This window comes from Osmerus mordax, chromosome 6 (genome assembly GCF_038355195.1).
Source record: "Osmerus mordax isolate fOsmMor3 chromosome 6, fOsmMor3.pri, whole genome shotgun sequence".
Lineage (NCBI taxonomy): Eukaryota > Metazoa > Chordata > Actinopteri > Osmeriformes > Osmeridae > Osmerus > Osmerus mordax.
This window is the reverse complement of record NC_090055.1, coordinates 1,457,716-1,477,991: the sequence shown is the minus strand read 5'-3', so window position 1 is coordinate 1,477,991 and position 20,276 is coordinate 1,457,716. Positions and strand designations below refer to the sequence as shown.

Genomic DNA, 20,276 nt, shown 5'->3' with positions numbered 1-20,276 from the left:
AATCGGGCCTACTTTACGTTACGTAAATTACACAGTACAGTTAGCAGAAATATCGTCAGATATTAAACATAATAGGCTATGCAACAGCAAGACGTAACACTACCGACCTGAGTTGTACTGAGAGGGGGTTAATAATGCTAGAAGATATTTGATGCGTTACGAACACAACTAATCTCCGTTCACCTTTCCAACCTGGTGAAGAACGATGATGCAGCCGATGGGTCTTTCAGACGCAGGCCTCCGATGTATCACGTAGTTATCCAACAACTAAAGCAAATAGGCTACTTAAGCACGTTTAGAACAGTAAGTCATAGTTTGTTTGGTTGAGATAACGCAGTGTCCTCCGGTAGAATAAACTAATCGGATTATGACGGTGCATGCGCTTGCGAAAACCCTGTGCGACAGGTGTCAAGTGGCGCTCAATAATCCAGATCAATGATAATAACAATGTATTTTTCGAAACAAATAATATTCTACATCGCTATTTTTCGTGAAGCAATATTGATACAACTTTGTGAAGCAAAGGCAACTTTCTTGTGAGCCCACTGACTAAATGCATGTGCAGAAATACTATACAATATAAAAAGTGCAGTTTACATTTGAATTCATAATATCCTTTCAACAAATCACAGAGGAGACTGGAACAGATATATTTGTTTATTTATTTGTTTTCTTTACATTTTCTGAAACAAATGATGGGAAAATGAATTCTTATCTCTGAGAAAGGTCCACTAAAAACGGAAAGACATTTGTTATCCCTGATAGCGAGGTCTCTATCCAAAACAGACCCAGGTCCCTTCACCAAAAGCCCCAAAGAAAACAATCAGCTCACATAGAAACAAACGCTTCACACCTGGCCTCTGGGAAACTCATTCATTCACAAAGCTCAAGCCAGGGGAAGAAACAGCCGTCATGTCAACAGAAACCCTCGACCAGAAACACGCACTCTGCCGTGTGTGTGACAGGCTCCGTGCAGGTGCTGGAGCCCAGTTTCAAGTAATCACAACAGGTCCAATGTCTGGATCCATCCGTACTTTATGGCCCAATTCAAAGAGTACACGTAGAAAATAGTATATTTTAATCTATACTTTTGTATGAAGGATGTTCATACCCCTCAAGCACATTGACATTAACATGACATTTTTCCCCACAAGTTTGCATAATCACTTTAGTGCTCAAGATTTCCTGAGAATAGTTGCAGCACAAAAAAAGGCAACTTCACCTCACCTCATTACATAAGTATTTTTTAATGATCATTACTCTGTACAGTTATGTACTAGAAAGAGTATTCAATGTTATTAAGAGTTTAGAGGATTGATAAATATCTTCTATTTCAATTGTACAATCATAAACATACCGAGTGAAGTCATGGAATGGATATTAAGGGAGGTAAAACAAAAACAAAAAAAGAATGAAGCTCTCAATTTTTATAGTGCAAATAAATCAGAAACATAAATAGTATTGTATGCTGCAGGGAGTGGGCTGTGCTCTCCAGTAGAGCACTGCTACACCAGGCTGAGGCTACAAGGATGCTGAAGAGTAGCAGATACACACACAACCCTCAGTTACCGAGAGCGATATACAATTTTACTAAAGATAATAACTACCTGTAAAAGCAAACCAGAGTGCTTTATCCCTGCAATGGACCTCTAACCGTCCCCCTAAACTCCTGTTTGTTTAACCAGAGGATCAGAATCCATGAAGCTGAGATGGTTTAGTCAAACTAGACGCAGGGTCAGGAACTAGACACCCGTCGCAATGACACTGCAAGACTGCCTTCCTGCGACTTAAAGTACTTATGCAGCTCATGAACTGTTCACGTTGTGATAGCAAGGAATCATTTACTCTGTGGGATGGAGTGTCTATTCAACTGATGTGCCAGTTCAAACAGCTCAGAAGCGATCGTGGTTTGTGTTCTTCAAAGACAGACAGAGAAAGAGAGGTAGAAGTGTGCTCTCCCTCACATAGTCTCCCTTCTATCTGTTCCTTTCTCTCGACCCCGGAGGATGGAATGTTGCTGTATTATTGCGGATACCCGACAGGGGTTCAAATGTGCAAAAATGCAGAAGAGGAAGAATATTCGACTGAAGACACATAACCCAGCAGGGCCGAGGGCAAACGGGGGCTTTAACAACCAGAACTTTCAGCACAACGCAGATAAACCTCTGAACCACCGGCATGGAGCACCGCCAGTATCCATGACAGTTTCATTTGGAAAGCCACAATAAATAAAAATGAAAAATAAATAAATAAATACAGAAAGCCCTCATGCTCATTTTCTCTCCCTCTTAATTGGAAAGCCAAGGAAAAACTCTTTGGAAGACACAGACGTTGGAAAAGAACTTCAAAAGTAAACTCAGAGGTAACACATATTTGTCACCAGTAACCCAAAAACCCAAACGTTTTTTTGTAGTTTTTTTTTTGGTCAGGCATTATTCAATTAGTATGAAAGCTTGAAATGGTCTTACACGTGGAAGCTGTTCCGTGTCTCAGTCTGAACCAGCTAAGCAGTGAGGAATAAGTTTAATCAAAACCTTGGCTTCTTTCCACCGGAAGTCAATCAACCTGATTTAAGAATTAAATGAACAAAACTCTTTGGTATTGTGTCCAACAGACCGAAGGATGCGGGAAAACTCCAGAGGACAAAAGCATGTGAACTTGGATTATGTTCATTCCACGTTATCAAGCCTGCTGGAAGTTACAAATATTCTCTCTGTATCATCTACCAGGTTATAAGAATACACAAGAGACTTGGAATTTGAATGGAACCAAATAATCTCGAACCCTACTGGTTATAGTGATTAAATGCACCTTATTCTACGCACCACGATTGAATGTAATCTTCCTCACATTAGTCACCTGTTCTTAAACGACGTTTAGTGACAGTTGATATTCCTCCTCAGACGTCCCTCTGTTTCTCAGTACCTTACGGCCGTTTGCATAGCGACAGAAAGCTTCCTCGTAACCACGCACTCTAAACATGCATATGTACAGCTCGACGATAATAAAGAATATCCCCAGGAAAAAAAGGACTCAAATTCAAATAAAATGTAGTTAATAAAACTATAAACTGCAATAGACAAACAAAAAATTTTAAGGGCAGTAAAATTGTCAGAAAACCCGTTTTCCATATATATTTTTGTATGCTTTCGTTATTTTTTCTAAGCGCTCTTTCTGTTTTTTATTCTGCAAAAAGCAGACAGACACACACACACACACACAGACACACAACATCCCCCACACCCACAGTCCCAGCCATGGTTCTCCTTTCATTCCTCCTCCTCCTCTTCGTCCTCTTCTCCCATCTCATCTTCCTCTTCCTCCTCCCACACTTCATGATGCGGGGTGGGAGAGTGGCTCTCCTCGGTCTCGTTTCCTTCCATCGCCCCTTCGCCTCCCCGGAGATCCACCCCCGTCCAGGACAGGCCTGGATGGAGCCTGTGGGCCCCCAGGAGAGACAGCGCGTGCAGGGCCAGAGACCGCTCTCTCTCAGCCTCTTCCTGGAGCAACATGGAGGCTCCAGCCACGGGGCCTTCTCCAACGCCCATCGCAACTCGAGACAGGAAAGCAGAGGTGCGTGGTACGTTCAGGGCCAGAGGCTCACGCTGGTCGACCTGGTCAGGGATATGCCCTCTCCCGCCGCCTGCAGCCCCCCTGCCATCCTCACCGTGCCCGGCTCCCCGCCTGGGCCGCCGGGTACGCATCTCCAGGCAGCTGTGGCCCTTGCGGTGTCGCTGGAGATGGTCCTCACGGGCGAAGGCCTTGTGGCAGAGCGGGCACTCGAAGGGGCGGGCCCCGCTGTGGAGCGACAGGTGGTTCTTGAGGTCGTAGGAGTGCAGGAAGCGGGCGGGGCAGTGGGGGCAGGAGTACGGACGCTCCCCTGTGTGCTTCCTCATGTGGATCTTCAGCTTGTCGTTCCTGGTAGAGAGAGGGGCGAGGGAGGCAGGAGTAACGGGGAAGAAACAAATGAATAAGAACACACAGACACACAGTACACACTGGCAGAACACAAACATAAGCTGCTGCTGACACAGGGAGGGGGTACACACACACACACACACACAGATATATAGTGTATGTACATACCGCGTGAAGCGCACCCCGCAGGCCGAGCACTGGAAGGGCTTCTCCCCGGTGTGGGTCCTCATGTGCCTGGGCAGCTTGCCCGCTCCGTGGATGATCTTCTGGCAGACGGGACACTGCTGAGGAGTCTGGGACTTCCTCTTCCTTCCCCCTGCCGCCCCCTGCACCGCCCCCCCTCGCTCGGCTATGGAGGCGTTGGTGGAGGAGGCCCCCAGGGCCCCTCCGTTCCCCAGCCCCTCCTCCTCCTCAGACAGGCGGTCGTCTGGGAGAGAGGAGGGGATGGAGGTGAAAAGGCGCTCCCCGGGCCAGTGTGTCCCTCCGTTGACCTTCGACCCCCTCTCCGGTTCCCTGCTGCCCCTGCGCTCCCCGTTCTGCCCCGCTTTTGGGGAGGGATGCTCCGGTTCGGGGCTGGGGGGCAGGGTGGGGGGGATGGAGCGGACGGGGTCGTGGGCGGGTGAGGGGTGAGGAGAGGGGGAGACGGGTGCGGTCGGGGGCGAGGTCAGGGGGGATGATGGCCACGGCGCCTGCTCCACCCTCTCCGCCTTCCTTCTGTCTTTCTTCCTTCTGGAGCCTTTCTCCACCCCTCTCTCCACCCCTCTCTCCACCCCTCTCTCCACCCCTCTCTCCACCCCTCTATCCACCCCTCTCTCCACCCCTCTCTCCTTCTCCCTCTCGGAGGAGCAGGCTCTGTCCCCGCCCCCCCAGGTCTCCCCCTCTGCCTCCCCGGTCTCCCCCAGTATCTCCCTGCAGGCGTCTGCCACACACTGGATGCCCAGCAGCTGCGCTCCCCTCAGGACGTCTCTCATCCCGGAGCTGCGGATGGTGAGCGTGGCCGTGTAGGCGAACTCCAGCAGGGCGTCCAGGGCGTCGGGCGCCACGCAGTCCAGCTGACACACGCTGAACCCTCCCCCTCCTCGCCCCGCCTCCCCACCCCCTTCGCCCTCCTCCGCCCCAAACAGCCGGCGGAAGTAGAGGCTGACGGCGGCCATGACGGAGCGGTGGGTGGGGTAGCGCGCTCCCCGGGAGGTCAAGGTGAGGTCACACAGGAGCCCTGCTCTCCGCTGAGCATTCAGCCTGGACAGGATCTCGCTGCTGTGCTCCGGGAAGGGGATCCCGATCAGACCGTCCTCTCCTGGAGACATGGCCACCTACAGGACAGACGCAGAACAGCAGCTGAAGACACTGGTGACACAGTGGGTGAAGGAACAGTCATAGACACAGTGCCAAATCCACCTGTACATGTCGACAAGGCCCGGCCCAGTGTTGCTTCTCCTACGCCAAACATCTGAGTTCCTGTCTAATCTTAATAACAATACCAGACCTGCGAGTCGACTCAGATCTCTCAGGTTTCACTCCAGGAAGCAGGTGCACAAATACCTGAAACCCCACCGTTGCATTGCTCTGATGCCACGCTCTGATGAGCTCCGTTCGGCAGCAACTGTCCCTCTCCACAGTTTAGAGGAAGAGGAAGCAGAGAGGTATTCTATTCAGTAGCCTACCTAGCACCACTAACGTGACCCTCATGGGCAGAGAGGCTTAGCACCACCTCTCCCCCCTTATCCTCCCACCTCTCCCCCCTCATCCCCCCACCTCTCCCACCTTATCCTCCCAACTCTCCCCCCTTATCCTCCCACCTCCCCTCCCTTACCCCAGATTACCAAAGCAGGAGGAGCTGGTTTTTAGAGAGAGAGAGAGAGAGAGAGAGAGGGGGGGGGGGGAGAAACAAGCAGAAGAGAGAGTGGAAGAGGGGGAACAGAGTGAGATACAGACAGAGGCTAAGGAGAGGATGCAGAGGAGGCAGTGGAGGCAGAGGAGGCAGAGGAGTCAGAGGAGTCTGGGGAGGCAGAGGAGGCAGAGGACGAACAGAAGGCAGAGGAGGCAGGGCAGGCAGAGGAGGCAGAAGAGGCAGAGGAAGAACAGAAGGCAGAGGAGTCTGGGGAGGCAGAGGACAAACAGAAGGCAGAGGAGGCAGGGCAGGCAGAGGAGGCAGAAGACGCAGAGGAAAAAAACAGAAGGCAGAGGAGGCAGAGGAGGCAGGGGAGGCAGAGGAGGTAGAGGAGGAACAGACAGGAAGAGGAGGACACATTTCTCCCACAAAATGTACGAAGGCGTTAGAGAGGGATAAAAGAACACTAAAGGCTGAAGGGGGGAGAGAGGGGGAGGAGGGGGGGGGGATGGCTGCGGGCCAGAGGTTACAGCCTGTGAGATCTTTAGAGCCTCAGCACCCTGATTACTAACAGAAACAGACGGAGGAGAATACGAGCTGAGGAGGTGAGAGGGACAGAAGATGGAGACGTTTAGGGAGAGAAAGCCAGAAGGAGATGAGTTGGCAGAGGATGTAAAGACTTCAGGAACTCTCAATCGGACAAATAGAAAATCAATTTATATGAACGTAGAATAAATTCCCGTAAATGTATTTGTAGATTCAGTCAGGTTTGCCTACTCAATATAGCCTCAGCAGTTACACAACTAAGAAACCCACGAGGGTAAACTCTTTTCTTGTAGGACGTGAGGACTCCCCACCTGTTCCCAGGTCTCTCACCTCTCCCCCCTCCACTGTACCTGTTCAACAATACCTCACACACCTGAACAATCCAGATTTTCCACAAACAACTGACTCACCCCATCCCCCACCCCCTATCCGTCCCTCCCATAGCAACCAGCAGCCCCCTAGTCAGTCCATAATAGTTTCCAGGTAGTGCCCAGAGGGCTCTCCCTAACGACAGTCACATCTACCTGACTAACCTGCTCCAAAACACACCCCATTAAACACACACACCACACAAAAAAAATTGTCGCTCGCTTAGGTTCCCCACCCGCCATTGTTACATTCAGCTAGTGGTCTGGTGATCTTCATGCCAGCGTACAGACAAAAACACACATCAGAACAGACACAACGGAGACAGTTCCATGCATGGACGGCACAGGACAACTGTATGGAGCATACGGTTCTTTAAGAGTCTGTGAGGTTGTTCACTAAATCTATAACTACAGAGACCATGGTTACAGGGTAACACACACACACACACACACACACACACACACACAGCAACCCAATCACTGCGTCATCAGGCTGTGAGGTCCAGAGGTGGCCCTACCCCCCCCCTCCCCCGACACACACACACAGCAACCCAATCACTGCGTCGTCAGGCTGTGAGGTCCAGAGGTGGCCCTACCTTCTCAGTCCTCATGGCTGACAGGGGCACAGTCAGCGGGACACAACTCTGTCTGTGCATCATGGCATCCGTCTTCACTCTCTCTCTCCGTCTCCCTCAAAGCTTCTGTCGCTTCCTTTAACTCTTTGCTACCTACTTTACCTAACTGTAGCGGGTGAACGTAGAAGTCTGAAGGGTTCTCTTGATTTTTGGTTCAGGGGTTAGGCGCTCATCCTTGGGGATGTCTATTTCGTTTTCTTTTTTGTTCGTTCTCTCTCGCTCGCTCTCTTCCTGTTGTGTCAAAAGAGGGTGCATGGCGACAAATACAGACTGCGAGATACCCCTCCCTCTCGCTCGCCTACGCGCCCCCTCTCCAAAACGCACTGGGTCGTTATCGAGTTTCCGAGACAGTTTCCGAAAAACATGAATTTCCTGGTTTGCTTGTCCCCCGAGCGCTGTTATGACCTTTGACCTGTCTCAGGGACGATCTGGACAGGTAGGACCTGAATGTGTGACAATGTCCATGTCCAGAGGGTCTGTCACTGTTCTGAACAGTTTGGATCCCGAAACGCCAGCGCAGAACACGGCCATGGCATGCCGTATTCACACACGCACAAAGAAAAAGGATGCAAGTCAGAACCGATGATCAAAACCATGTCAAAAACCAAATTATATTGTTCGTCTGAGTCATAACAAACCCATACACAGACATTCTGGTAGGTCATATATGAACAGCAGACCATATTGCACATTACTGCGGAAACCTGCTTGCTCCCTTGTGCCCACTACAATGTAAATATCAACATAAATAACCAACAAATACACAACCGTGATCTCAATGAAAGAACAAACACGACAATCAGTTCTCCCAACGGATTACTGCTGTTGGAACATCTCTGACGTGGGATACTGACTCGAGGCATCAACGGAGGCAGGGGTACGAGCAGACACCTCAGAGAACTGAGGGAGGAAGTGGAGAGATCAGGGGCATTTTTCAGCGGCATCTCCTACTCTCGTTCGCAATGAAATGACTGAACATGTCGGAGAGGAGGAGGGGGGGGGGGGGGGGGGGGGACAGTCGATGGAAATTATTTCCCCAATAAGAAAACCGTGAAAATCACAGCTTGAATCAACTAGGAGGCTTCACTGGCATTCACTTGACAGAGTTAGTTTCTGTTTGCTGACGTGTAACACCACGTTGTCCAATGAATAAGCCACGACCATGTCAAAGTATTCTGGGGTGGAAATCTAATAATGTGTACCACACTCACTGGGATGATACAATTCTGTTAATATTTCTGCGTTTGTTGGAAACTGTTGATGAAACGAAACTGTTCAGTTTACATGTTGACGTAGAAATCAAACCAGAGGAAAAAAATATACATGTTATTTTTTGCATGTCATGTTTGTTCAAACATGTTGAAGCAATAACCAATTCTGTTTGAATGGTGACATTAAAAACAAATTGGATAATTTGGATTTGGATTTGAAATATTGTTGTAATTGTTAAAATATTGCTAGAGTAAAAATGATGTTTAAAATGGTGACGTTAGCAAACAAGTAAACAACAAGAATGGCTAAATAAGGTCATGAAGAATGCAGAAGGTGTTTAGACTCGCACCGTGTTTCCAGTCAGACGTCGGAGGTTTGTCTTAGCCTTGCTATTTCATGCAGATTTCCCAGAAGACAGGGACAAGTTATTGGAAGTAAGAAATATTTCTCTCCATCAAACAATTATGAGTCACTTAAAGGTACTCCCTTAAGAACACACATACACATAAATGCTCAAAAACAAACGTTCTCACACCCACACACACACACACACATTTGAACAGTGTTAAAAGTAAACAGGGGTGCACAACTGTCAGTAAGAGATCCTTTCTCTGGCCGTTTCTCTTTCTCTGCCTCTCTGCCTCTCTCTCCCTCCTCGTGTCCTGCCTCACTGCCTCTCTCTCCCTCCTCGTGTTCTGCCTCTCTCCCTCCTCGTGTCCTGCCTCTCTGCCTCTCTCTCCCTCCTCGTGTCCTGCCTCTCTGCCTCTCTCTCCCTCCTCGTGTTGTCTCTGGGTTTATTCAGCCACCACCCTCATCTTTACAAAAGTTGCACAGGCGAAAGTGACATGTAAAATTCACATAGTGTGCACAACAAGGATAAAATCACATACTTTACAGAAAACTCATTCAAATGACCACAAAACCCTAATGGAACTGCTAACCTGTTCCAAGCTAGCATTAGGAAAAATACCAGCAGGAATGTCAAACTAATTTAGGAAAAGATGTCATGCTCTGCCTTGTTCAGATACATACACTGCTCGAGTTTATGGGGGAAAAAAATCAAAGATTCATATTGGCTGTGCGAAATTATGTGCAATTACTACCATATGTCAAATGCTATGTGACATGCACATATGTGTAATTGGTTTAAAATGGTTCTCACTCTTGCCCTTCTTCTCTCTATCTTTCTCTTTTAGAACGGATTCTCACCTCCCACTCCACGGATGACAGTTGACTACATCTCCTCCTCTGTGACAATATGGTTTCCTCATCCCTCGGTTTCATTCTGCTCATCAGATTGTTCTAAGTTTTTGTTATTAATAACCCATACAGACGTGTGCACATGAAAGTGAACTGGCCGAATAGTGCAACTGAAAAATATTCTGACATTTATCGAAAGGAAGGATGATCGACAGTCAACTGGTTTGTTAGGGGTTTCAGAACATTCAACCATAAAAAATAAATATACTTCATGAATACGAGCATTGTAAGTCTTAGTTTACTGGTGGGAGTTCACCTGGAGAGTGAGAAGGAGAGCGAGCGCTAACACCGTAGCACTGCTTCAGATGTGGGGCTGTGTTATAATAATTCTGTGTCTTATTTTCCGTAAAGCCCTGTAAGTTTTCCCAATCCACCTCAATTATATCAGCTTTTCAGAGCCAGGCAGGAAACTCTGACTTTACTCCAGTCGTAGCAAAGCGCAGTCGAGAGGGAGAGGAGAAATGCTTTAATGAATTCTGATGTCAGATGTTTTCCAGTGTGTGTGTTCGTTCATTCATACTAAATTTTAAATTAAGTTCCCATCTCTGTGCATTTAAAGAATCACAAACATAAGTTTCAGTTGTACAAGCTGCCAGTTTGACCTTACTTTAAACAGCACAGACTTAAGACACTATAAATAAGTACACCATAATAATAAATAAATTTAATTTAAGGATATACAAACTACAATGTTCTAGCCTAAATAAAATAAGATAACCTAAAATCAACTAAATGTATATATATATATTTTAAAGCATTATAATAGAATGTGCATGTATATCTGAAAGCCCTGTCACGCTGAAGCGTTAACCGCTGCTGTTTCCAAAACCTGTAAGCTCAGAAAACCGAGAAGCCGTAAGAAAGTGACAAGCTCGTACCGTTTCTCCCCCATGTGCTGCTCTTGCTCTCATCGCTTCTCTCGCTACTCTCTCTCCCTCACGTACACATTTACCCCTCATGCACTGTGTGGGCTGAGTGTGATGGCAGGACACACAGGAGAAGAAAAAGGGGGATGAGAAAGCTAGAACCTAGATCTAGAACTATCTAGAACCCTGTTCCCCCTAACATGGCCTCTTAGGAGGAAGAAGCCCTCTGTGACCCACAGTGTCACAACCTCACACAGAACCTCACACAGAACCTCACACACAACCTCACACAGAACCCCACACAGAACCCCACACAGAACCCCACACAAAACCCCACACAGAACCCCACACAGAACCTCACACAAAACCTCACACAGAACCACAAATGCTGAGACAAGAAAATGAGATGTGAACAATGGCACCATGACAAACAGTTCGGCCTTCATGATCACCTCCACCTCCACCACCACCACCACCACCACCACCACCATCTCAGTCGGCTCTTTCCCTTCAGAGCTGTAACAGGCAAACACTGCCTTCCCCCTCTCTACTGATAATTCCCACCGAGCCAAACATTTGCATCCTACCAAGAGATATAAAAACAGACACAGCGAGAGAGAATTTGAATCAGCATTTGAATTCGTTAAAAGACAACAGCATGGTAATAAGAACGACCGGAGTGTAAGCGATGTCTTCCTGGGGGGAACAAAGTGCATGTGGCTCCATACACACAGAGGGGAGGAAAGGCCTTACACAGGCTCCTTACACAGGCTCCTTACACAGGCTCACTACACAGGCTCCTTACACAGGCTCCTTACACAGGCTCCTTACACAGGCTCCTTACACAGGCTCCTTACACAGGCTCCTTACACAGGCTCCTTACACAGGCTCCTTACACAGGCTCCTTACACAGGCTCCTTACACAGGCTCCTTACACAGGCTCCTTACACAGGCTCCTTACACAGGCTCCTTACACAGGCTCCATACACAGGCTCCTTACACAGGCTCCATACACAGGCTCACTACACAGGCTCCTTACACAGGCTCCATACACAGGCTCCTTACACAGGCTCCATACACAGGCTCACTACACAGGCTCCATACACAGGCTCCTTACACAGGCTCCTTACACAGGCTCCATACACAGGCTCACTACACAGGCTCCTTACACAGGCTCCTTACACAGGCTCCATACACAGGCTCCTTACACAGGCTCCATACACAGGCTCCCTACACAGGCTCCTTACACAGGCTCCATACACAGGCTCACTACACAGGCTCCTTACACAGGCTCCTTACACAGGCTCCTTACACAGGCTCCATACACAGGCTCCTTACACAGGCTCCATACACAGGCTCACTACACAGGCTCCTTACACAGGCTCCTTACACAGGCTCCTTACACAGGCTCCATACACAGGCTCCTTACACAGGCTCCGTACACAGGCTCCTTACACAGGCTCCGTACACAGGCTCCTTACACAGGCTCCTTACACAGGCTCCTTACACAGGCTCCCTACACAGGCTCCGTACACAGGCTCCTTACACAGGCTCCTTACACAGGCTCCCTACACAGGCTCCTTACACAGGCTCCCTACACAGGCTCCTTACACAGGCTCCGTACACAGGCTCCTTACACAGGCTCCCTACACAGGCTCCTTACACAGGCTCCTTACACAGGCTCCCTACACAGGCTCCTTACACAGGCTCCTTACACAGGCTCCTTACACAGGCTCCTTAGCTCCCTAAGTATGCAGGTCAGCTCTCATATGAGGACACAGGAACATTGTCTCAAACTCAAAAAAAGTGCTGTTCAACTACAAAGGTCCTGTACCATGCTTGTGTGTAAAAAGGGCTATACAAATACATTTGATTTGATTTACCAGTACAATGATCTATATTATCAGTGTTGAGGAACACAGAATGAAACAGAGCAGAGGGGGTCCAGTCACACACGCCAACCCTCCGCCTTGCTGAACTGGGGCAGCAGTGTGTGTGTGTGCATGTGTGTGCGTGTGTGTGTGTGTGTGCATGTGTGTGTGTTGAGGTCTTGGTTCCAAGAACATTACATTATTCATTTGACTGGCAGAGTGAAGGCCCTCATCCTTGCCCTCCCACACCACAGCGCCCCACAGCCCTGCTAACCCTAGCCCTGCTAACCCTAGCCCTGCTAACCCTAGCCCTGCTAACCCTAGCCCTGCTAACCCTAGCCCTGCTAACCCGAGCCCTGCTAACGCCTAGCCCTGCTAACCCGAGCCCTGCTAACGCCTAGCCCTGCTAACCCTAGCCCTGCTAACCCGAGCCCTGCTAACGCCTAGCCCTGCTAACCCGAGCCCTGCTAACGCCTAGCCCTGCTAACCCGAGCCCTGCTAACGCCTAGCCCTGCTAAACCGAGCCCTGCTAAACCGAGCCCTGCTAACCCTAGCCCTGCTAACCCGAGCCCTGCTAACGCCTAGCCCTGCTAACCCGAGCCCTGCTAAACCGAGCCCTGCTAATGCCTAGCCCTGCTAACCCGAGCCCTGCTAACGCCTAGCCCTGCTAACCCGAGCCCTGCTAACGCCTAGCCCTGCTAACCCTAGCCCTGCTAACGCCTAGCCCTGCCAACCCTACCCCTGCTAACCCTACCCCTGCTAACGCCTAGCCCTGGGGTGGAGAGGTGGAGGGGTAGAGTGGTGGAGGGGGAGGATGAATGAGAAATCTGAGGTTGGAAAAAGGAAAGGGGTCTGAGATTTTAGGAGAGATCAACGAAAAACAAAAAGGTTGTCTGAAAACACCTCGAGTTCTTCGAAATCACACAAGGGAGAGTGTGGGAGAGACGAGCCACAAACAGAGTGTGTCAGCGAGCGCATGAGTGAGGGGTGGGTGTGGAGATCGGGGGAGATAAGGACAGAGATAAGGGTGGGGGAGGTTCATCTAGCAGGAACATCTAGGGTTCACCTCTAACAATCTTTGGCAGCGAGAAGACATTTAAACAGATTAGAGGGGGTTAAATTACAGAGAGGAGGGGAAAAGGGGGAGAGGAAGAGAGGGAGAGATAGAAAAAGAGTAGGGCGAGAGAGAGACTGAAGAACAGTGACGTGAATACAGAGAAAAAGAATGAGAGAGAAAGAGTGGTAGAACAGAGAGAAGGGGGTGGAAGATAAAAAGACAGACCAACAAAAAGAAAGAAAGATGAGGGAGAGAGAGAGAGAGAGAGAGAGAGAGAGAGAGAGAGAGAGAGAGAGAGAGAGAGAGAGAGAGAGAGAGAGAGAGAGAGAGAGAGGAACAGAGAGACAGGAAGTAAGCCTCCTTGCAGGTGTATGTGTGTCTGCAGATGCCTGGGGGTGATGCGGTAGCAGCAAGCTCTATCATTAACATCAGTGAAAGGGAGTTTCACTAATATAGAACACACACAATACACGGACAGGCCTTAATTTTGGCACATTTACAAAAACACGTACTTACAGTGACTTTTGCTTATCGGGTGTGTGTATCGGTTTGTGTGTCTTCGCGTGTGGGAGGTCTTCACTTGTTCAAAAGGCTGCTGACAAAGTGGTTTCACACACTGGTGTCTCTTTGCATGAATATCTGGTCAGCAGTTTTAGTCTACCCCTCAGACTGTGTGTGTGAACACCGGGGTGTGGGCGTGCAATGTCAAGGAAAATGTGAAAACATTTGTGTGAGGACCAAAGGACGGCTCCAAAAACATGTGTTTATATTTGTCTGTATGTGTGTGTTTGTGTGTCTGACTGTGTCTGAGGGAGTGTGTGTGTGTGAGTCTGAGAGTGTGTGAGTCTGAGTCTGAGAGTGTGTGTGAGTGTGCGTGTGTCTATATTCAGCAGGAGTGTGTGTGAAAGTGTGTGTGAGCAGGAGGGTGTGTGTGTGTATGTGTGAGCAGGAGGGTGTGTGTGTGTGTGTGTGTGTGTGTGTGTGCGTGTGTGAGCAGGAGGGTGTGTCAGCGTGAGTTGCTACATAGAAGGGAGGGTCTCTGCCTCTCTGTTACACACAACGCTCCGACTCAGAGAATGATGTTGCAAAACACATACACACCCACACGCGCACAAACACACACACAGAAATGTCGCAAAACTAACTGATCCAGATCAGCTTCCTGTTCCTCGGACGAACGCAAGCAGAGATGGACGAGATAGATGGATGACAAAACAGAATGAGCCACTGACAGTGGACATGATCTCTAATAAAACCATCTCAGGAGAAAAAGGTCGATTTTAGACCAAGTGGAAGGAGAATGAGGAGAAAACAAACTTTCACAAAGAGAGTTTCAACATCAACAAGTGATGCCAATTAGACGTTCTCTGCCCTGACTGACTGTTGAGAGTTTGTGGTCCGGGTGACAGCGTTAATGATTCAAACGTCTAACATCATCTCTCAAATTAGCAGAACCACGGCAAGACAGTTGTAACCTTTCCTTAACAGTTATTTTAAAGATTCGACATTACACACCAATACGTGGATTTCTTCAGTGTTTCTCAGTGAAAAAGACAGACCTGATCTTACCTTTAGTGCAGCTGATTGGTTCATCACCATGTCAGTCGTCTGTGCTCTGCTGTCTAAAGGGCGGGATTTAGCAGAAGAAGATCCATAACGGACAGGAGGATGGACCAATTAAAAAACCCTGCACCTTGTACCTCGAGTGCAATAAAAAACTGTGTGATTAAATACCTTAAAAAATGTTCTTGCTGATCCCTCAGGAAATGGGACCAAAGATCATCCTATCAAGCGAAGAGTATGACGATGAAATCAATTATTTCCATGGCGATGGAGTTTCCCTTTCCAGATTAGAAGATGTAGCGTCACTGTGTATTGAAGCAGCAGGTGTGTGTGCACATGCATGTGTGTATGCTATAGCAAGTGTGTAATCTCTCTTTCCCTGAAACGCTAACTCATTGTACTTTTGATGATCAACACCCCCTCACTGTCTACAGTAACACAGGGAACTTTACCAGAAAAGCTGAATCATGACCATTCTCACTCTCTTTTCTTCAAATTGTATTTGGCATGTATCTTTACAGGAAGCAAAGTATGACCACTTCCTGATATCCCACCCCCTTCGTAAGAGTCAAGTGGTGTTGGCTGGTGGTCGAGGGGGAGGGAGGGCTGTGAAATGCCACAGAAACTCAAGACTATAAAAAAGGGGAAATGGCAGACACTACACTTCCTCTATTGGCCCAGAGAGACTGGGGGCTAACTCGACGGTGATCCTGTAGTGCAGGTCTGTGCCGGCTCCCTCCATGGATACAGGGATGAGAAGAGGGAGGCCAAACAGACACGGGGGAAGGGGAAGGCAGAAGGGATGGAAACGAGGGGGAATTGAACTGTAGAGGCGTGAGAGAAGACGACGTGTAGAGAATGTGGATGATGTTAGATCTGCTAGATGAACTCCTGAGAGACGCGTAACGCGTGTTCTCGCCCCTTCCCTCCCTCCCTCCCTCCCACCCTCCACCTTCCACTCAGCCTGTCTGAAACTGAAACCCCCAGTGTCTAAACAGGGGAATTTGAAATAAACTCACATGCCCTAATTCATACACTTACTGGAACTGTGTGTGTGGGTGTGTGTGTGTGTGTGGGGGGGTATTAGTCTCTTCCCATGGCAGACCCCTTGCTCTCAAATACACCCCCCCTCCACTCTCCCACACGCACACTCGAGCCACCTGTCACACACACTCCCCTGTCATAACCACCACAACAATCACATGAGCCGTCTCGCACACTCAAAGTCGAAGACGTGCGCAACGCACAGAGGCACCACCAAAAAACACACGCACACACACACACTACAAACTCGACAAACATCCTCATATAATCTGAAGTAATCTAAAATCCTATTTGTATATGAGGATGAGCCCACACCAATGCCAGCGTTGGTTCACCAGGGTGTCTAAGTGTTTATCTAAGCTCACCTCCAGTCCATAAACACTGGGCAAGATGGTGGCCTGCTGTTTCCCACACTTCTCTCCTCCTCCTCGCTGTCTCTTCTGCCTCTGCTCTTCACCAGACCAGACTACGACCGGTGGAGATGCTGAGCTGGACGGAACCTAGGTTCAGAAGGAAGGTGTAGAGGGTTACACCGTTAGACTTGGAATGGAGGTTTTGTTTTGTTAGTTTGAGTACTGTTGATATCCTTGAGTTTCTGAAACCCTGCCCTTGTGATGTACAGGGAGGTGGAGGAGCAGCAGCACACAGCCACACACACAAGAGGGGATTTAGAAAGAACAGACAGTGTCAGAGACCACTTCCCACTTTATCCTACCTCAGTGCAGAAGTGTACGAGCAATCAACAAAGCAGGGAAAGTACACAACGCACACACACACACGCACACACACACACACACTAGCGAGAGTGAGAGACACGTCAACACACGCACAGGGACACGGATGCGTACACACACACAGTTCAAGCACACACACACACACACACAGTTCAAGCACACACACACACACAGTTCAAGCACACACACACACAGTTCAAGCACACACACACACACAGTTCAAGCACACACACACAGTTCAAGCACACACACACACACACACACACAGTTCAAGCACACACACACACACAGTTCAAGCACACACACACACACACACACACACAATTCAAGCACACACACACACACAGTTCAAGCACACACACACACACAGTTCAAGCACACACACACACACAGTTCAAGCACACACACACACAGCTCTATATTGCAGCTCCATGTCCGTCCAGACACCTCAGTTCAGTGACATCCAGATGTCACAAAGCCCCCCCAATAACTGAGGGGGGGTCGTGAGAACAGGCCAATCACGTAAATGACAGTGGTGACTAAGTTACCATGACACTAGCAGTGGGGGAGAGTCAGGTGTGGAGGGGGGAGGGATGGATCAGTTACCGCAGACAAAGGCTGCCTAACACAACCTGCCTAGGCCGTAACTATTTTGTCAGTTGGTGGATGACAACATCACTTCAGACTAGGAGCATTAAGATGACAGCGCCCTACAACATCACAAGGCCAACAGTCTACGCTGAAGAATATTTGCTGTCTAGCCTTGCAAACGACACATACAGCAGCTCTGGGCCTCCACGACAAAGGCCTGAGAACCAACACGTGAAAGGTTTCCAACTACTACAAATAACACTCCAAAGTAATTTGAAGTTGTAACTACTCGTTATTATAATAACTGCCATTGTGGACAGAAAGTGGAAACAAACTGTGTCTCAGACGCAGACCTAACCCGAGCCGGTCCAGCGGGTTGAGCCGGTCCGACCAGAGCCACGGAGGGGTGAGTCTGTAGCCCACATCTCGGCTGACACACACACACACACACACATAGGCCCACTGACGTGACAGCACCTCCCAAAACCAAACCTACACACCCCCAAAACATTACTAATGTAGAAAAGCATTAAACAGTTAATTTAAGAGTAGGCTACATTCAATTTAATGCGTCAAGAGTGGTGTCATAACCTGATACAGAAGGGAAATGGCTCAAATTCTAGCGGGCTGCTGAGCGGATGATTTGACTGTTTGACAGCAAAGTAATCATTAGGCTATAGAACACACACACACACATTTCTATACAGCCATCAGAGGCATGTCGCTGATGTGCGTGAGAGCAGGTTGGGTTTTGGATGTCACCCGGTGTTCACGGCTATAATTAGCAGCCAAGCCTCCACAAGTGTACCCGTCGACCCTGCTCGCTCACCTGGCCACCTCCACCCAGGTACCTTACAGCACACAGCGGAAACAGAACTAGAGCTAGGCTACAAGAAACCCGACTGAACACACGCCGAAGCTTTTAACGCATATTGTTCCGTAACTTCATCTAAACAAGTATAACAAGAGAATTATTTCATATATCATAGTCGACACGTCACACGGGAGTTACCGAATACCCATGACGTGGTTAGTCCTCTCATGACCCCGGTTAACCGAAAGGGAGGGCGGGCGAGGAGAGTGTCGAACCGATGGGTTAATAGAGAATAATGAAGACAAGCTTACGTTTCTAACTGTCTATTACATATTCTCTGAAACAGCGAAAGGTGAGGGAATGTAGTTACCTGAGCGCCTGTGTCACCTGTGTTGTCACGTCGTCTCCCACCTGACCGGCTTCTCTGCTTCCTGGATTCGCAGCTCTGTCTTGTCCCACCCTGCTTGCCCCCCCCCCCCCCCCGTCGCTCTCCGGGGGTCACCCCTCTCTCGTCCTCGTCCAATACCGCGAACTCTTCTCTGACAAACCGAATAACAGCTTGGATAATTGTCTTTATTATCAAGCTCTCTCTCTCTTAGCGACGGCGCGTTTCGATCCCCCTCTCTTGACTGTCTTCCCGCGGACCGGCGGTTCTCTAGGCTGCTCTCCCCCCTTTCCTACTCCGCTGGCCCACTCCAACTCCCAGCTCCTCCTTTACTGAGAACCAGGAAGCGGCTTGCCCTACTTACACCCAGCCGCGGATTGGCTCTGACGGGGCTGGACAGGGACCGCTGGGGTGGGTAGGGCACCGGGGGGGTCGGCAACGGTGCGATAGGCCAGTGGTGGTGTCTGTCGCTCCGAGGGGGGAGGGAGGGAGGGACAGTGGCAGGCTGGGTAAGCAGGTAGTGACTTCCAGGGTATGCCGTAAGGGTCTGTGCATCACTATGGGGCTGGTGTGGGTATAGCAAGCAAAACGATAAAGAAGACTTACTATGAAGACTATGAAAACGAAAAATTGCATTGACAATGAAACAATACTATGAACCGATGCTTCTCTCTTTCTCCGTCTCTCTCTCTCTCTTTCTCTCCCTCGTCCTCAGTCCCAACTCTCATACATGACTCAGCACTCTATTTCCAAATAATGCACATAGGTTTCTAGAGATGACCAGACCATGTAGGCAGAGGCAGGGAGAGAGATCAGAATACCGGGACTTTTCTTTATCTATTCATGATCACCAAGTCTTTGTATGTGTCACTCGGTTCAGGGAAGAGGCAGTATGTACACAACACTGAGTGAGCAACACCTTCCTGTCACAAACCTGACAACAACAGTGAATAAGGTTAAACACACACCTCCCCTTTCTCTTCTTCCCAACAAACTACGAAACACACACACACACACTTCCTGTTTGAAGTGGTTACGTAGCAGATAGAGGAATCACCTCATTTTCTTCATTTCAATCTCTCTGGCTTTGTAGTGTCTGATGCACAAACCCTCTGCGCGGGATGGCATAAGGATGGAGGAGTTAGAAAGCAGAGGAAGTCTAAATATATCTCTGTGGTGCACCCACCAAGCCCCCTGCGCGCTACCGCCCCCCTAACCCTAAATCTGTGCTCGCTCTGCGGTCGAGCTACCTGTTCTGCTGCTGTGACAGTATGCAGACGTACATGTGTGTGTGTTTGTGTGTATTTAGGCTGTGTGGGTGAAATCTTACATCAACCACCAAGGTCAAAGGGTATGACAGAAGTTACACAAATACACCCACGCACACACCTGCTCGCTTGTTTTTAAGTTAAATATCTGTCCAGGATCAGAATTTTCCAAATACTTGTTCAATAATGCCTTGGTTTCAAAATGTAAATGAAACACCATGATTACTGATCATATTGAGATCATTGAGCCACACTTACATCAGACCCTGATCATGTAGGCTTATGTAAAACTGCATCTTTAAGGTAGAAGCCA

General features: G+C 48.8%; 1 protein-coding gene across 1 annotated transcript; it reads right to left on the bottom strand.

Moving 5' to 3' along the window:
* Window positions 1-643: 643 nt before the first annotated feature.
* Window positions 644-18,903, bottom strand: zbtb7b (zinc finger and BTB domain containing 7B). The gene is made up of 4 exons (XM_067238792.1): window positions 18,681-18,903; window positions 16,537-16,671; window positions 4,087-5,231; window positions 644-3,918 (listed from the first exon to the last, which is right to left on the bottom strand). The coding sequence occupies exons 3-4, from the start codon at window positions 5,223-5,225 to the stop codon at window positions 3,270-3,272; spliced, it is 1,788 nt and encodes a 595-aa protein (XP_067094893.1). The 5' UTR covers window positions 5,226-5,231; window positions 16,537-16,671; window positions 18,681-18,903; the 3' UTR covers window positions 644-3,269.
* Window positions 18,904-20,276: the final 1,373 nt, after the last annotated feature.